An 18,672-nucleotide genomic window follows, 5' to 3' on the forward strand; every position below is an offset into this window, starting at 1 on the left:
AGGAACTTTAAAGCAGGATGTACAGGTGTTCATGATGCAGCCTTCTTCAACAGAAAGTGTATGGCTACTGTGTTCTGGGACCGGAATGGAGTTCTCTTGATGGAATTCATGGAACATGGCATGACCATCAATGCAGCCTCATACTGCGTGACTCTTCAATGTCTACGAAGGGCAATTCAGAATAAGGGGAGAGGAATGTTGTCATCAGGCATTGTCTTTCTCCATGACAATGCTCGGCCGCACTCTACAGCTGTAACAAAGAAGCTCCTGCAGCGTTTTAGTTGGGAAATGTTTGATCACCCACCATACAGCCCGGACTTGGCTCCATCCGATTTTCACCTCTTTGCTGACATAAAACGCTGACTAGGAGGACAACATTTTGGCACAGACATCGAGCTGCAGACCAGTGTAGAAACATGGCTGAAAACACAGGCGGCTCCGTTCTATGACGAGGGTATTGGAAAGTTGGTACCACGCTACGACAAATGTCTAAATCGGAGTGATGACTATGTAGAGAAATAGCGTAAACTATGTAAGTACTTGTTACAAATAAAAAATTTTTTATTTTCACTGTGTTCAATTTCGTGACCAATCAGACCTTAAAAAAAAATTACCCTTGTATATATAGGATCTACATTATCAGTTCACAAGGTATGAAGAAATACGCTGAAATATAAACATGCTACGGTGTAATTTTTCACAATACTATTGGGGTCAAATAGCTTCAAAATGTCTTTTTGAATAAAGAAAATATAAAATTTGTTTACTACTTTTAAGTGTGTGTTAATTATTTATATATGATTTGATGAAAACTAATGATGATGTTATATAAAACTAAATTGTTTTTAATATTGATAACAGTTTTTAAACATACATTTCAACACTTTCTGGTTTAAAATTCTGTCTGCTTGGCTAAAAAAATAAAAAAAAATAATAAAATTAAAAAAAATAGACTAATCATTCAAACTAAAAAGTCTTCAAATAATTGTGTAAGGTAAAAAAAAAGGGCCTCATCATTAATGAACTCATCATTTTATTTATGGACAGCCACTTGATGTTAGAACCCTAGTTAACATTAGAATGGATTTGTATGAAGTAAAAATAAAAACTTCATACTTCTTTTTTATTCATGAAAAGAAATTGTGAGTTTTTAATATTTTTCTATAATATATTTCAGTGTAGTTCAAAAATGAAAAATATATTTAAAAAATACAAAACTTTTTTATGTGAATTAAATATGCAACCATACAAATAGTTTTGATATTAAAATTAATAGAATTGTTAAAATTAATACACAGTAAAAAGAATAATAATAAAAAAAAAATAATTTTAAATGTGCATTATGCAGCCCTCTTTAAATAGGATCTTTTTGTTTAAGTTGTGAAAGAATCTATTCAGCCTTTGCGTAGTGTACAAGTGACATACAGAATAATACAGTAAAAATGTTAATAAGCTATCAGTAATCATTCTGTCACATTTTAACTACAGATTTTTTTTATGATGTTGATCAAGGAATATTTGTACCAATTTAGACAGAATTGTACCATACTTAAGTTTAAGTTAGTAAAAATCATGGGTATAGTATTATGTATTTATTTATAAATTCATTAGATACAATAAGAATATACCCAAAGTGTTATGTTAACATCTTTTTTATAGAAGAAAATGATGATGGTATGGGTTGAAGAAAAAATGTATACCTTTACGAAGAATTAATTCAACCTCAATTGAGTAAATCTGTAGACCTGTAGTGATTTGGCTAGCTGATTGCATAATATAATATTTATTTAGTATATATAATGTTAATTGTTTAATGTGGTGTTACATCATTAATATAATGTTACAGCTATTTAATCTTTTAGAAAAAACTAAGAAGTATTACATGTATTAGCTTATATAGTTAAAACCCTGGGCAAACTCAGGTTTATTTTGACAGTAAGTTTGTAGTGTGACAATCAATAAAATAAGTAATTTTTATTTCTATACTTTTTAAATCTTATTTATTTTCTTTTGCGTGAACTATTTAAATTATTCTTAAGATGTGTAGTGGATCAGAGTTCAGAAATGTTCAGTTAAAAGCCTGAAAAAGGCCCTAATTATTTCATTACTCTTTTAATATAGCCAATTAGTGGCTATATTAAAAAATATAGCCACTAATTGTTTTATACAAGAAACAATAACGTTTATTAACTTTTAATGCTATAACTTCTTTGCATATGACCATAATCTAGAAGTAAAAGAAATACCCTACAATTTTGAGTTCAAAAATAAAGCTTAATTGAAAAAAATCTAATTTATATAAAAACAAAGTAAAAGTGGCTTTATGTAATCTGCAACCACCGATGCTATGGAGAAACCACATTTGTGTATCTACATTTTGCAGTGTTTAATTCTGTTTGAGCAGCAGCTCATTTAAACAATTATTTTTTTTTAATTTTAATTTATTTTATACTGTAAATTCAATGTTACCCCACACCTGTAAGCATTATATATATATGGAAAAATTTGAAGTTAGGATAAATGTCCTTACTAGTCATGTTTTTTAAATGGTAGAGTAATGTGAGAAACAATATGATGTCTTATTTTAATTTTTTTTTTTGTAAATAATTAGTAATTTACACTAGTAAAATCCTATAAGTTCTAAAATATGAGCAAAAACCTTTATATTTTATACAGAACTACTCAGATGAACATTTTATTACAAACGTTTTTTGAGAAAATATACTTTAAAATTATGTAATTTTAAATAATAATTATAAAGTATCCAGCATTTCAGGAAAGACAGTAATTGCATCCCTAATAACCTGACAGTTCCATAACAATACTCTCTCTCTCTCTTTTTCTGTTTAGCCTCCAGAACCACCATAAGGTATTACTTCAGAGGATGAATGAGGATGAAATGTATGAATGTAAATGAAGTATGGTCTTGTACAGTCTCAGGTCGACCATTATTCCTGTGATGTGTGGTTAATTGAAACCCAACCACCAAAGAACACCGCTATCCATGATCTAGTATTCAAGTGATTTAGTTCCATAACACCTGTGAAGACTCGGGAAAAATCATGATATACATGGAAAAATTTGAAGTTAGGATAAAATGTTGATGGATGAGACCATGTTTAATTAAGTAGTTCCTAAATCACCAAAAATTAAACAGTTTTATATGTCATGGTTAAATTAATTATTTAACTACTTGAAAGCTGTTAAAATATTTCCATTTAGAAAAATGATATTAATCTGTTGAGATTGTACTAATTAATTGTACTAATTAAATAAACAATTTTTTCTTTATCCTCACTTACATGTATTTAAATATTCAAATTCTTTTCAATTAATAAAATTGTTATTTTATTTTATCATCATACTGTTGTTATTTATTTATTATCTTTATATATTTGCTACTGTTTTACACACCACCTCCAGAAAAGGTATGTATGCAAAATTTATGATTCATTATACTTCCACATTCCACATAATTATGGGGATGGGCAAAGTATTCCTTTAGAAATTCTATAGGTGAAGAAGAAAAACAATGTTTTTTTGCATTCCATACTTATGCTGTTCAAAAAAAAAATCATTGACTGTATTTAGCTATTCTAAACTGTATAACGACACCCTGTTTTGCAAGGGATTACAGATAGAATGGGTGCCTGCTATCTTGTATGCTTTTTAATGTACTTCCTGCAAAGCAGATCATTCTTTTTGTGTATCCACTATTTTTCTTATCCTTCAGCTCTTCTTCCCTAATTTCAGTTCTGTAGTTGTAGGTTTGATATGCTATTAGCTCCATACTGAATATGTTGAGATCTGTAAAACCAGTGAATTTTTGGTGAAATTGGTTGAGGGAGGTGTTACTTGAGGATTCTGTTTTTTGGCTGGTGGCTGCATAAGTCAAAAAATGTAAGAAAAAAAATAGGAAATGTAATTATCAAATGTAAAATAAATTTTATTTGCATAAAAATTATAATAATTAATTTCTTACAATATTAATTTCATATAGTACCATATTTCTTTAAATATATGTAGTTTATTAATTTATTAAGGAAAATTATTTATTTATAATTAGCTTATTTCCAAACTATAATATATTTTCTTTTTATTATATCTTGACAATGAAATAACATTTTTTTTAAATTGTTATTTATAAAGGTTTTCAATGAATTATTCAACATTTTTACAAATTAGGAATAAGAATTTTTTTTTAAATTAATTTTAATCATCAATTTTAAAATATTAACCATCAATAAATGCCACAAATATGAAACTGTATCAAGTTTTATTCAGTGAGCTATGGGTTCCCGTTTATTAAAAATAGCTTTGTATATTGGCATATATTCTTATTTACATCCTTGAATTTTCTGTGTTACTTGCGATGGCATTCCAAGTATTATGAAACTGTCAGATTGTAAAGGTGCAGTTTGTTGCCTTACCCCAGTAAGGGGACTCAGTAGCACAACTATTTAATTTTTATGTGCCTACTTTTTTTCGTATTTTCTTCTACACTTGTCTTCATATATATGAAGTAGTAGAGAAGTAGTACAGAAGTAGAGAAGTATATATTTATATATATATTTTTTTTCTGTAAATAGAAGCATAATAAGCTTGAAATAAAAAAAATAAAAGTTAGATATACTTTCTCTGAAATAAATGATATTTATACTATACTGCGAATTGTGACAAACAAAATGATGTCACATGAAGGTGTGAATTTTTTTACATAGAATAAAAAAATTGTCTTTTTAAAGAAGGTGCTGTAACAGAGATTATTTCTCTTCATTTTTTTTTTTTTTTTGGGTGTGTCTGGTATGCATTCTTTTTGTTGTTGAGGATGATTGTGCTGGTTTTAGGAGTGACTAGCGATTGATTGCTTACAGTCATTTTATTGTAACGCTCTTAACAAATACAGCAAAGGAATCAAAATATTTGTTTATTTTATCATTTAACTTTTTTCTTTTTTTTTTTTTTTTTTATTATATGATATTTTTTCTTTTACTGAAAAAATAATAAATATGTATTAAATATGACTCAATACATTTTTTAAAAATATAAATACAATATCTTATTATGAAAGAAAAGATTAGTTTTTATTTTAATTTTAATATTGGTTCTTTTGATCTAATCTAAAAATTTTTCTAAAGAAATTACGAATTAGAGAAATAAAAGATGATTGTTCTGCAGTTGTAACAGCATTTTCAGCTACTATTGCAGCAATTTTTGCTTGGTCAGCTGCTTTTTTTGCTGCGCGTGCTGATTGCTTTGCTGAATGAATAGCTTTAATTACTGCATCTGAAACTTTAATTTCTTGCTTACGTACTTTTTTGCGACTTCTTAAAAACTGCCTTTGAGATCTGGTAACACGTGACCACTTTGTCTGGTAAGAATTTCTTGATCTCAACGTTCTTTGATCTCCAGTTCTGTTTTTCCCCACAAAGTGGGAATCCAGTGGGACTTTCCTCATCCTCCACACATTATCCATTGCTTTTGAATTGAAATATGAGGAAATTAATCTGTGAGTAGTTATGAAATTTGAACTCGATATAAGATTTGGAACTGTTGAGATAATTTCAAGTTCTTTAGCTTTGCCTTGTTTAAAACCTTCATAAATCAAGTCTTTGTATAATACGTCATTTCTCCATGGTAATGAAGTGCTTTTGTCGATACTATGATTATTAATACTGTTAAAATAATTTTTCTGTATGTTTGAGATCTGATCTGCTGATCTTCTTAGATTAATTTCCTGTGTAGTAGAGGTCTGGTCCACTGATCTTGCAATTCTTTTAAGTAGTCTTTCTCTTGGGGATATTTCCTTAATTTCTCCAAAGATGATTTCTTCATTATTGCTTCTACTCTTGAAAGTCATCCCGACCAGCCTCTACACAGACAGTAACACTGATGTTACACACTCTTGACACTGTAGATTTTCAAATAAAATTTTTATTCCATTCAGTATTTAAATAATAGTTGTAAATTTTTAGTTCTTGTTTTAAATTAAAAATTATTTTAATTAGAACATGTTAAGCTTTTAAAACCACATAATTCTTAAAAAGAGAATTTTTAACTATATTAAAATGCCTAATTGTAAACTAAAATCTAATGATATATGTTTAAGTGTGCTGAATATATACTATTTCTCGTATTTTATAATTATTTGTATAACTATGTTTATTTAAATAGTATATTTGATGTGTTCAGACCTTGCTCTTATTTAATATTAAAACCTTTGTATTTCTGTTTAGTTTGTTTGTGAGATGGTTCACTTGAGTTGATTCATTTGTATAGTACCTGTATACAAGTACTGTTTGTTGTTAATTTTGATATCCAACTTATTTAGAGTATGAATTATTTAAAAAAATTATATTCTCCTTTGAAAGTTTCTGCTAAAATCTACTTCTCTTAGAAATCTATCATGATTTAAAATTGCAGTTTTGTCAAAAGGATATTAAAATGTAGGAAATAATTTATGTAAAGAATATTTAAAATTCTGTTGCCTTAAATTTTTGTCCTTTGAAATCCTTTATGTAAAATGCTTAGTAGATAACAAATTTCACAGAGAGGGTATAGGAGCCCTCTTCAAGATTTAAAAAATTGTTTTTTTTAATGATCTTCAAAAATCTCAAAGGAGCCATTCCTCTTACAAAATTAAATGAACTATCCTTCCCCACCCAATCAAAGGGGTTTTTGGATTCATCAGTGTACAGATGTGCATATATTTGACCTTGTTAGAAATTACTGTTCCCAGTAATATGTAAGAGTTTAAGTAGTTAACAACCTTATCAACATTAAAATGCCATTCTCTTTTTACATTCAAATTATTTATAACATTTGCTTTAAAATATTCAACCATATACTAAGTATATACTAACATAATATTATCTTTCAAAATCTAAATTACTCAAATTTCATCAACAATTGTCATTAATCTATAATAGTATTACGTCTTCACCCTACATTCGTAATTTTCTAGTTATATCAATCATTTCACTTAAACTTTCATTAAAAAGTGTGATTTCTATAAAAAAAAGATCGGGTATTTAAATCACATTACTATATGATAGTTTGAAATAGAACTGAGTAAGAAAAGGGGGATTTATATGCATATAAAAAATCTTAACTTTTTACTGTAATGTATATCATGCCACAGAAAACTTTTAAAATTTGATAATATGAAAGCACTTTAAAAATTTCCTTAAACCAAGTTGAAACTTTATTTTTAAGTAATTTGTGTGTAGTTTCTCAAGTGCCTGTAACTGTAATGATTGTAAGCAACCTGAAATAAGCTAAAATTATTCCTGAAAGTGATGATGCCAGACTTACTATTGAAAGTTAGTAGGGATTAGTTACTACTATTAACTATGTTAGTTAGTTAATAGTAACTTCAATAGTTACTATTGAAGTTAGTAGTCTAACATAGTTTGATTAGTAGACTTACTATTGAAAATCAGTAGTAATAGTTAGTAGTTATTTGCTCTTGACTTTGTCATTGAGTCAAATATACAAATATAAACTTACATATCTGTATATCAAACCAACTGAAGACATGAGATATTCAGCCTACAAGTGACTAGATGTCACTTAGGTGACACTAGGTGTCAGTAGCGTGCAAATTAATCCAACCATAGGAAACATTTATTTCTATGCTGTGGCTACACTGCTTGATCACTCGTTCTTTAAATTGTCTGTGTAATGTGAGGTTATTGTTCTTTGGTTATTCAGCAATTTTCATGTTGTAAATAATATTTTGTGAAAGTTTTTTTCATTTTTTATTACAATATCATATTTTCAAACTTTTTGTTCTTTGTGTCTTGCATATATAATAATGAACATAATTTCAAGAACGTACTTATATTTGAAAATTGTTTCTCTTGCTGAGCACAGCAGTGTGACACAATAAAAAACTTCTGAATTTGGTGTTGGACTAGGGGCAGTGAATGCTATTTTAAAACAATTTAAAGAGACTGGTTCCTTTCCACCTCAAAGGAAAGGTAAATGTGACGTAAAAGAAAAATTACTCTAACATAGGATCAATTGTTAGTGAATAAGAGTAAACTTAATCCAAAATTATCTGCTGTGGACTATTTACTTGAGAATTAGTAGTCAGTGGAACAAATTTACTCGTGACAACTGACTGTTAGTCGCTGACTTCTTACAGTTGGACAGAAAGCTCGTTGACCAGCGAAAAAGCAGCTTTTAACACCAGCAATGTGCAAAACTGAGCCAAAGAAGGCTGGAAAAATGTTGTGTTTTCTGACAAGCTACATTTTTATATTTAGGACCAAGGATTCCATGAATTAGAAAAGCATCAGATGAAAATATAACACCAGCTCACATCCAGTAATTAGTTAAACATTCTCCGAAAAAAAAAAATGTTTTGGGGTTGTTTCACATTTGAAGACCCTTGTTCATTATTTCCAATTGATGGTATATTGACAAATGATGGATACATCGAGATTCTGAAGGGAAGGGTTGTGATACAACTTCAAAACAATTTCCAAAGACAATGAAGTGTTGGCGCCATACCATATGGCCAAAAAAGTGAAAAAGGTTTTCAAAGAATGAAATTATTAAAGTGCTCTTGTGGCTAAAAACTCCTCAGACTAAAACCCAATTGAAAACCTATGGACAATAGTAAAAAAACAACTCTTAAAAATGAATTGTACCACAAAACTTGACCTCATTAAATAAATAATATTGGTATGGTTTCATGAAGAAGAAATAAAAAAAAAATGTGTATTACACTTGCTGAATCAATGTCAAATCTTGTTCATGAAGTGATTAAGAATAAAGGAAGACATTAATTACTAAGTATTAAAAAATTCTACAGGTATGATTTGTTTTCTAAATAAAGTTACTTTTTTTGTTAAATAACATCTGCATTCATATTAATTTGAACGCTAACATACTCTCTCTTCACCATGGTGACTGATTAGTGAACATTGTTACTCACAAGGAATGTACCTTGGTCTGGTACCTATTTACCTCAGAAACTTACAATATGTCACACCCAAAAGAAGGACTACAATAGATTATATAGAGCAACAAATTAACACATGCCCATGAAAAAAAATTTAAATCTGCTGCTTCAGTTCAGATAGTAGCAATTAATCTGATTAAAATAGATTACATAAAATGTTGACAGTAAAAGTATAAATATTAAAGTAGGAATTTTCTGTAGGTAACCAAATCACATATTTATTTTTAATGATTTCAAAATTTTTTTTTAATAATTTAGTGTATATTTATTTATACATTAGTTTAATGTTTATTTCATTTCATAGTTATAAAGTATTACGTAAAGATTGAACAAATGTTGAAAAAAAAAATTATATTGTTTATTATCCATTGTAAAATTAAGAATTCTCTTTAAAGATAACTGTTTAATATTTAATGATAATACTGAAATACTTTTAATTTTATTCAAAAAATTAAACAATATTACATTGATATTTCCTGTCTTACCACTGGAAAATTATTTCTGATGAGATTATACAGTAATGTCATAAAACATAGGTTCTCAAATTTTTTACCTCTTGCCCCCCTTCATGGTGTATTTTAAAGCCAAGCCCCTCCTAGCATATATATTTAGATTTAGATAGATAGATAGATATTTTCCATATTGCTATTGTACCAATAAAATTAAAGTACTTATGATCATAGAAAAGGAGGTTTAATTAAAAACTGTAGTTACAAATATCAGAACATGTATTGAAACATTGAACTTTATCAAATTCCAGTACTAAGAAGAGGGATGAGCCTGTTTTTTTTCGGCACAAAGCTTGCTAAAATGTGGTGTCATCTCGGACAATGTAACTGTAATCTTGTTCGATGTTTGCCCTTCATGGCAGCAAGAGCAGAAAATCCAATTTCACAATAATATGAAGTAGAGAAGGGGATGAGTACTTTTAAGGCACTTTCACTCAAAGAAGGATATTCTGCTTTGACTCCTATCCAGAAGGAAGAGAGTGAACATTCCTTGAATTTTGTTTCCAAGACAGTATCACTTTGGAGGTCAATGAGCTGTTCTGGCCTGTCATGTTTAGTTAGCATTTTTCCACCGAGATTTTAAATGGATTTTGTATCCAAGCCAGGCCATCCAAATTCTCATAAAAATACTCCGTAAAACAAGGTTTGAGGATGTTTATGAGAGCTACAAAACACATATTCTCACGTGAAGGAATTGAATTAAGATAAGATTCTTCAGCCTTGATTTGTAGATTTTGAAATAGCTCCAAGTTGTCATTTTTTAAGTCAGACTCATACAAACTAAGTTTTTCTTTACAAAGCTTAGGACTTTTTCAGTCCATTGCAAAATGTTTGCATTGTTCTTCACTAGAGATTTATTCAAAATATTAAGTTTCTCTAACATGTCTGCCAAATAAGCTAGTTTTAAAAGAAAACTTGGATCATAAAATAATTCTGCATTGGAATGTTTCTCATCCAGTAAAAGCCTAAAAACCTCATGTCTCAGTTCAAAGATTTTGCTTGAAACCATCCCTCCAGCCAGCAAACCTCAGTGTGAAAAAGTATGGCTGTATGCTTTGATACCACATCTTCACATAGAATCTAAAAATTGAAGACTTCAGAGGCTGTAATTTTATAAGGTTCCCTGACTTTACAACTGCATGCAACATATGATTCAGTTCTGAGCTCATATGTTTGGATGCTAAAGCCTCTCTATTTGTAATACTCTCTATGTGTGCATCTTGCTTCTGGGCCACTTTTTTGATCAGGCCTCTTAGATCAGTATAAATTTCCGACTTGCACAGGCTCCATAAGTACAAATACCTACACATTTGTCCCACAAGATATCATTTTTCTTTAGAAAGCCATCAATTATTTCAAAAATTCTTTCCCCAGTCATATTGGCCCTAAAGGGCTCACAAAAAATATTTCTTGCAAAGAGATATTCTTTATGGTTTCTTTTCACCATCAAGAAACTATATGTAAGTGGTCAAATGTGCATCTCTATGGAGATTGGTAGCCTCATCAACTTGAAGAGGCTACCAATCTCCATAGAGATGCAAACTAGACATTAACTAGAAGCAAAATAACTATTTTTTATCTTCTCGACTAACTGCTCATGTAAATCTTCTGAAATATCTTGTATTTGTCTTGAGACAGTGTAATAGACATTGGTATGGATTCCCCAAACATTGTTGAAACCATATCTAGCTGCAGGAATCAGCTTATCAGCATACCAGTTCTTCATTAATAGTGAGGCTTTTTATTTTGAGTGATCTGTGGGGAACCTGATTAAGATGCCAGTAGAGCTTTAGATGTACACTTGTAATGTTGAAAAACACCTTCTTTATAGATTTGATACTGTTTAGTTTTCATTAAAAAAACTCTAGGTATTTTTGCAAGTTCTGTGTGTTTTGTATCAAGGTATTGTTTCAATTTATGGTGTTTCATGCTGTCAGAGGCTAAAACAACTAGGCATATTATGCATTAAAGCCGTTCCTCTTCATTAATAATTGTTTTTGTGAAACCTAGTGATAAATGGCTTTTGTCATACCTGCGCAAGTTTGCAGCACTTGCACCACTTGAAGAAGTAGCAGATGATACACCAATAGTGTCCATAGATTCATCTTTCATTGCTACTAGTACAATGTTTATGAACTGTGAAATTCCCAGTTTCATTACTAGTTGTAATTAAAAACCTTTTCATTTTCAAACAAAACTAGATACTTGCACAGAAAACTAAAAGAAAAATCAAAATTGCTGATAATTCACTCTCAATTGAAATAATGAGTACATAACCTCAACAATGAGCAATAGACAAGACTAGCAACTTGCTTTGATTGTCAGATGCGTTGTTCGAACTTTCACTGCTATGCCGTCCAAGCAGTCAGTCAGAGCAACATGTAAAATTTCCTGTGATTTCAGTTGTCAAACGTCAAATCAAAGCTGAGTGTATACCTGTTCTCTTATAACGGAAACGATCTATTTCTAAAGACATTGTTAGTAGATAAATGACATTTAAGTAAGAAATAAGCAAATTTTCCCATAAGGTTTCCAATACTAGTACAATGCAAATATTAAAAAATATGCAATATTTAAAGAGAAAAATAATTTTCAGTAGGTTAATTTGTAATTATAATCAGGTTTATGTGGTTTGTAGAATATGAGTTTGTGATAAAACACTTTTTTGTATTTTTAATAATAATTTTTTGTGAATTATTATAAATATAGAATTTATATATTTTTTTTTCGCCAACCATGTATATATTTTATTTTAATAAAATATCAAAGCTGATATTTAGATGAATTTTTTTCTTTGCTTTTTAGTGATAAATATATATATATATATATATATATATATATATATTAAATGATTTTACCTGAGGAATTGTAAAATACATTTTAATAGACTTTTTGCCATTAAATTCATCTTCTCTTGCTTTTGTAATACACAATTCTTGAAGCTGGGCTTTTAAATTGCTATTGATCTCCAATTCCAATAATGGTTGTGAAACTAAACCTTCAAATGGATCAGGCTCAGCCCCACCACTTATTATTATCCTAGCACTTGATGTAAACATCATACATTCAACATAGGAACATAACAAAAAACCAACATAATCAAATAAATTTACTTATTTTAGAATTTTCACGTCTAATGGCTTTCTCAAAAATACAAATTTCAGTGTAATTTATTATGTTTGTTCATAATAGCAGGAAAATATATAACATAATTAAAAACTTTAAAAACTAACAAAATGCGCACTGAAAATAAAAAAAAATCCAGGAGCATATAGATTATACTGTATTGATTGCACTTAATATTTTATCTGGTATTATCTGGTAATATTTTATTTATACTGGTCACAAATTCAATAAGAAATAGAAGGAACATAAACAGATAGAACACACAAAAATGAAATCAATTTTTGGATATCATCTCAAAAAAAAAAAATTTGTACACCGCACATAAAAATCTACTATTCAAATCAAATGAAGAAATATGAAATTACAAATTAAATTTGATAAAAACAACATATTAAAAAGAAATTAAGTACTTTGAATAAATGATTCAATTACAAACTTAAAAGGTTTCGCCTTAGGTCAGATGCCATTAACAATACTATTGAATACTTCAGGAAGAAAAGTGTTTTTTAATTACCTTTTAAAGTACTTTAGAAGTCCATTAATTTAAAGTTAGTGATTAAATTTTTTAATACCATTATTAAATTAATATTCTAGGAGTCTGTTTATGAGCCCTTGAAATAATGCTACCTAATATAACCATTTGTATAATATTGTATTATCTTAAACTTTTGTTTAACAATTAGTTCATGCTATTTTTTGTTTTTTTATTCTTTATTCAGAATGTCAAAAATTTCACATGTAAAAAACATAAGAATTTTTTTTTATAGAATATTCTTTTGAACAGAATGCTCTTTAATTAGAATATTCCCATTATATTTACTTGAGGACTGCCCAGAAAGCAGTATAATGTATTTAGGGTGTATGTGTATATATATGTTTGTTCCACCATAGTAGCTCAGTGGCTGAACTGATTTAAATATATGATCCCGCGCTGGAATTCTTACATTATTGGGAGTGACATAGGCTATATACATATGCAAGTATATGCTTAAATAAATTATTAAAAAAATTATACTATATACAAAGTTGTCACTCGCAATGTTTGTCTGCATTGGTTTTATTTGGCAGTCGTGTTTTTTAATTTTTAATATTTACCTCTTATTTTATTAGAAATTATCCATGTTTAAAAAAATAGTAATTTTGTTTTACATTATTTAAAAAGTTAGTGCTATTGTTAAAATATAAGTATATATGGTTACTGCAAATAGACGATAATATAAATAATAGTTGAATGATAATATTAGGAACTATATAAAAATCTTCTGTCTCCTAGTGACTTTTAAACTGGTGAAGGAAATAGTTTTACAATTTTCTTTTATTATTATTCTTTATGGCATGGAAGGCTAGTGTCATTAGGCAGTATTACTAACAAAACACATTTACTCCAAAACTGGAAACACATTACACATAAAAAGGAAATCATATCCTGAATGGTTACAAATCTATTATATTTATATATATATATATTTTTTTTTTAATGGCAGATGAATGGCTGAAAGGCTACAGACCACAATAATCATCAAAGCACTAATTACGCTTCTGTATACAGAAAAATATAGGTAAACATCTTACTCTCCTTTCAGTTGTCTCTTATCACATGCAAGAGAAACATGAGAGGAAACCCCAGAGAATAATTATTAATATTTTTAATTTAAATTTCTTATGACAACAAAAAGTAAAATCGTGTAAACTGGATGATGAAATGGGAAAATTAAAATTAGGATTAATCATATTCAATTTCCCCACTTTTTTTTTGAGAGAACCCTTTTGAATCCCTGTTTAAATTTTTTATCAGTCTGTATCTTCATTCTAGGAATAATTTCTCTAATTTTGTGGTAGTTTTGATGTCCGTACATATTTTCAAACTGTCATTAATGACTGTAAACAACATCAAGTGAGAGAAAAACTAAAATAAAATTTTAAAAGAACCTTCTTAAAAAAGAAACAAACCCCAGTTACAGATTTATTATCATATTTTCAGAAAATAATTGTATACCTAAAATAAAGATGCGTTTTATTAATGCCTTTTGTTGAAACAGCACCATACACGTTGAGCTTCAAGAAATTACAAGTTAAATATCATACAATTTTATTAAAATATATTATTTTTGATTAAAATTAATTTTGGAAATGAAACAAACTAATTTTTCATTTTAAAACCATTTAATATAATATTACAATAACAATGAAAACAATAATATTATTTAAAACTACAATTTCTTTTTAAGATTAGATTATTAAATTGTTTCTTAATTGGATGTATTGTTTCTAAATTTCATATTCCTATATAATTTCAGGTATATATAGAATAATTATTAATTAATTTATTCATATTTATGTAAGTGTATGTGTGTGTGTGTGTGTGTGTGTGTGTGTGTGTGTGTGTGTGTGCATGCACACACATGCATATTGGAAAGAGTAGAAGTCTATTTATTTTATTTAAATTTACCATTGATATTAAAATCATCTTCTAAACCATGATTTAAATTGGTTGGTAATAATATTCCAAATATTACAAATGTAGTTTTTTAATCCTTTTCCCCCTGGTTCCTTATCACAATCTTTCTTTTGTTCATTAACTGGTGGAGAAGATTGAGGAGGAAAAGGGGGAGGAGGAGGTCCTTCTTGGTTTATGAGATTAGCATTAACATCTCGCCTGTTTCTAGCACGATTACGCCTTCTCCTAACATACTGAGTATCAAATAAAACTCTTTTTAAGGCATTTACTCTTTTTTGTTTAATCAATTTTGCATCTTCAGATTTCATCACATCCTCATTATCTAAACTTCGTTTCCATCTTATTTCACCATCTGTATTGAGGTGGAGCACCAGCCAACTCTGCACACACAGATAATGAACACGTCAACTGACTAAAATAAACTATTAAAAATAATTATAGTCTGGCTGGCACTCCTACTTCCTGTGCCAGAATTATTCTCTAAATTTGTTTTCTAGATTTTTTTCTTCTTAAGATTAACTTTTTAAATAACACAAAGTATGTATTCAAAAAAAAGCCTGACAAATAAAAATTAATAAAATCAGTATAAAATTCTTATTATATGTAAATAATGTTAAAAATTGTAATAAATAGCAAAAGGCAAATGACCAGTATTCAGTAAATGGTTATTCTGTACAATTAAGAGGATATAAAATAGATGAGTAATGAGAAAAAAATGGTGGTGGAAAGAACAAGATGATAGATAGTCTTTGATCACTCATCTAATAAGTATATTAACAAGTGAGAAGATGAAGAAGAAAAATAAGAACGGCGTGCTTAGTAATATAATAATAAGTAAGGCAATATAAAATTTATTATCATTCTCCAATTTTGCCTAGTTGGAGTTCACATCTCTCATTTGGACAATGTACAATACCTAGGACTTCATTTGGATCACTGCCTAACATGGAAAAATCATGTATGAGAAAAGAGGAAACAATTTAATATCAAGCTTAGATGGTTGAAATAGTTATTAGGAAGAAGGTCTGTGTTATTGTCAAATAACAAACTATTGTTATATAAGGTGTTTTTAAAGTCAGTATGGGCCTACGGTATACAACTTTAGGGTATGGCAAGCAACAGCAATATTGATTACATTCAAAGGTTCCAGAATAAAGTGCTGAGGAACATTTTGGAAGCGCCATGGTTTGTGAGGAACGAAGAGATCCATGATTACCTAGATATACCATCTATTCATGAAGAAATCCATCGTCTAAGTTCAAAATATGCACGTATGTGCACGAAAACCATCTGGCTGTTAACCTTTTGGAAAATAGTGAAAATGTGAGGCTGAATATATTGGATATAGAGGTTGTTATGTGTTGAGTATCATCCTTTTGTTAATTAATTTTTTTATATTTGACCAGTGTTAATTTGTTGTTATATGTTTTCTTTTTTCTCATCTATGACTTGTGACAATTATTTTATACTAAATAGCTTAATCTGTTTTGTTGATTTTGCAACCATTTAATATTATTGTTATATTTTTTATTAGTTATTTTCTTATTAGGTTATTTTTATTGTACTGTACTGTATTTAAATTATTATATTGCCTTTGCAGATATCACTGGATGCCTCCCTGTCACTTCATTATTATTGTACAATTTACTTATAGTTTCATTGTTCAGGAAATTAATTGTAAATAAAACAATACAGAAAAAAAATTCTCCAATTTTAGATAATTAAGTAAGGAAGATCTGAGAAAAATTGTATTTACGTAAAAAGAAACTTACCATCTTACTGGTTTTGTAATATTATTTATTAAATTATTAGATATAATTTTGATTGTTTTAATATAATTCCTATTTAATATCGTAATTTTTTTTTTTGGAGAAGTGTGATGGGCTAAAAATATTTTTGCACTGTCTAAACCAAATGTGGTATACTAATACTGAAGTTGTTATTCACTTAGATCTATTAATGAGTTATTGTGAATTAAAAGGATAATTAAATATGATGCATACCTAAGAATGAAAGAGTTTATTGTCAGGAATGTAATACTTAAGTTGCAGGAGGCTAGTTTTAGGGAAGAATATCATTGCAGAACAGTACTGAAATTTATCGGTTTCAAGGTAATTCTGAGGTTATAGTTATAATTTTTTTTGTGCATTTGAACATGCTTTTGAGAGTGTTGCTGTGATTTATGATCACAGCAACACTCAAAAACTATACAGTATAGGTATACAGACATCTATGTTAGGAAATAGCTAACTAATTGTAACCTAATAGCAAATGTAGAGTTCCACAGTTATTTTTTGGCCCTCTCTGTTTTTGACATGAAGAATGTTGAATATTGTGTAATTTATCTGTTTGCAGATGACATGTTGATTTTTTTAAATTTATATGAATAGTAGAGTTATGTGCTTAATTACAAGAAAAAGACAGAAAAACAATAAGGGGCAGAAATTTGGTGATATCATTTCAGGTGAAATTTTGAAAAAAGTTAGAAAGATTAAATATTCAGATGTTATGTTAAATAATAGTATGACTTTTAAAATTCATATATATATATATATATATATATATATATATATAGTTTTATATTTCTATATATTGTGTTTCTTCATGATGTGAGTCATTCATAATCAATGCCCAGCTAAAATTATTGAAGATAAATTGATGAAAATCTGTATACACATTCTTCTTATGACATAAATGCACACTAAGGAAGGCTTTTTTTTAATTCCTAGTTTAAAGGGTTACAAATAGAGTAACAATGACATTTTTCTTTTAATTTCTTGGTACAAATGTAGGTATGAACTTGATTTTTGGTGTTTGTAATCTTCATATAAATATCTAGAATAAAATTTGTAGATTTTAAAAATTTATCCTTGAAAGGGGTGAAAAAAATTTAAAAAATTTGTACAGTGGCTGTAAATTTTCCTCACTTCCAACTCAACTAAACAAGATATTCACTAGATTTGGGCTTGCAAATACTCTTCAGATAAATATCTAAAAACAATTTTCAGGTATTTTTAAATTTCAATTTTTTCAGGGGTGTCAGTGTACAGTATAGTGACTCCACCAACACAACCACTGCCACTATGAGTGATGCGACTGGCAGCATCTACCTCTAGTTACATTGAGTAAAAAACAAATTAATAAAAAATTGACTGCAGTGGAAAATACAAGTAACCATATAAAGCGGATGAAGCCGCAACATGGTTGCTAGTATATTATATATATATATTTTTTTTTATTAAATTATATATTATTATATTAATCTGATCAACGCAAGTACAGAATTAATAAAATAGGATGACACCTACATTTTTCCATAATCCAAACAAGAGTGCTATTAATTCTGTACTTGGGTTGATCAGATTATTATAAGTTGTATAGTGCAGAGGAATATGATTCCCAAAAGGATCAGTTTTAGAAAAATAATATATATATATATTGTAAACTTAATAAAAAATTTTTGTTGAAAGTAATTTTAAAAGTAGTTTTGCAAATTTGCTATTAATAAAATGTATACATTATGTCTATTATGTATTATAAATGTACTATTGTGTCTTATTTCCAATACTGCTGCATAATTCTTAACACTTTTAATAAGTTACAAGTAA

The 18,672-nt window shown here is 28.4% G+C and overlaps 2 protein-coding genes across 7 annotated transcripts in view; one reads left to right on the plus strand and one right to left on the minus strand.

Moving 5' to 3' along the window:
* The window catches only part of stac (C2 and C2B_Munc13-like domain-containing protein staccato), a 352,276-nt gene that overhangs the window by 102,289 nt on the left and 231,315 nt on the right, over positions 1 to 18,672 (plus strand). The window lies entirely within an intron of this gene.
* The window catches only part of LOC142324985 (uncharacterized), a 91,539-nt gene that overhangs the window by 52,391 nt on the left and 20,476 nt on the right, over positions 1 to 18,672 (minus strand). Inside the window, exon 3 of one of the 5 annotated variants that reach the window (XM_075366196.1) lies at positions 14,860 to 15,444. The exons of the other annotated variants lie outside the window; for them this stretch is intronic. Within the exon in view, the coding sequence (XP_075222311.1) occupies positions 15,070 to 15,444 (375 nt within the window). The 3' untranslated portion in view covers positions 14,860 to 15,069. Of the gene's footprint in view, positions 1 to 14,859; positions 15,445 to 18,672 lie in introns of those variants that run through there. 5 annotated transcript variants of the gene reach the window in all.

Source organism: Lycorma delicatula, chromosome 5 (assembly GCF_047948215.1).
Source record: "Lycorma delicatula isolate Av1 chromosome 5, ASM4794821v1, whole genome shotgun sequence".
In the NCBI taxonomy this organism is placed as follows: domain Eukaryota; kingdom Metazoa; phylum Arthropoda; class Insecta; order Hemiptera; family Fulgoridae; genus Lycorma; species Lycorma delicatula.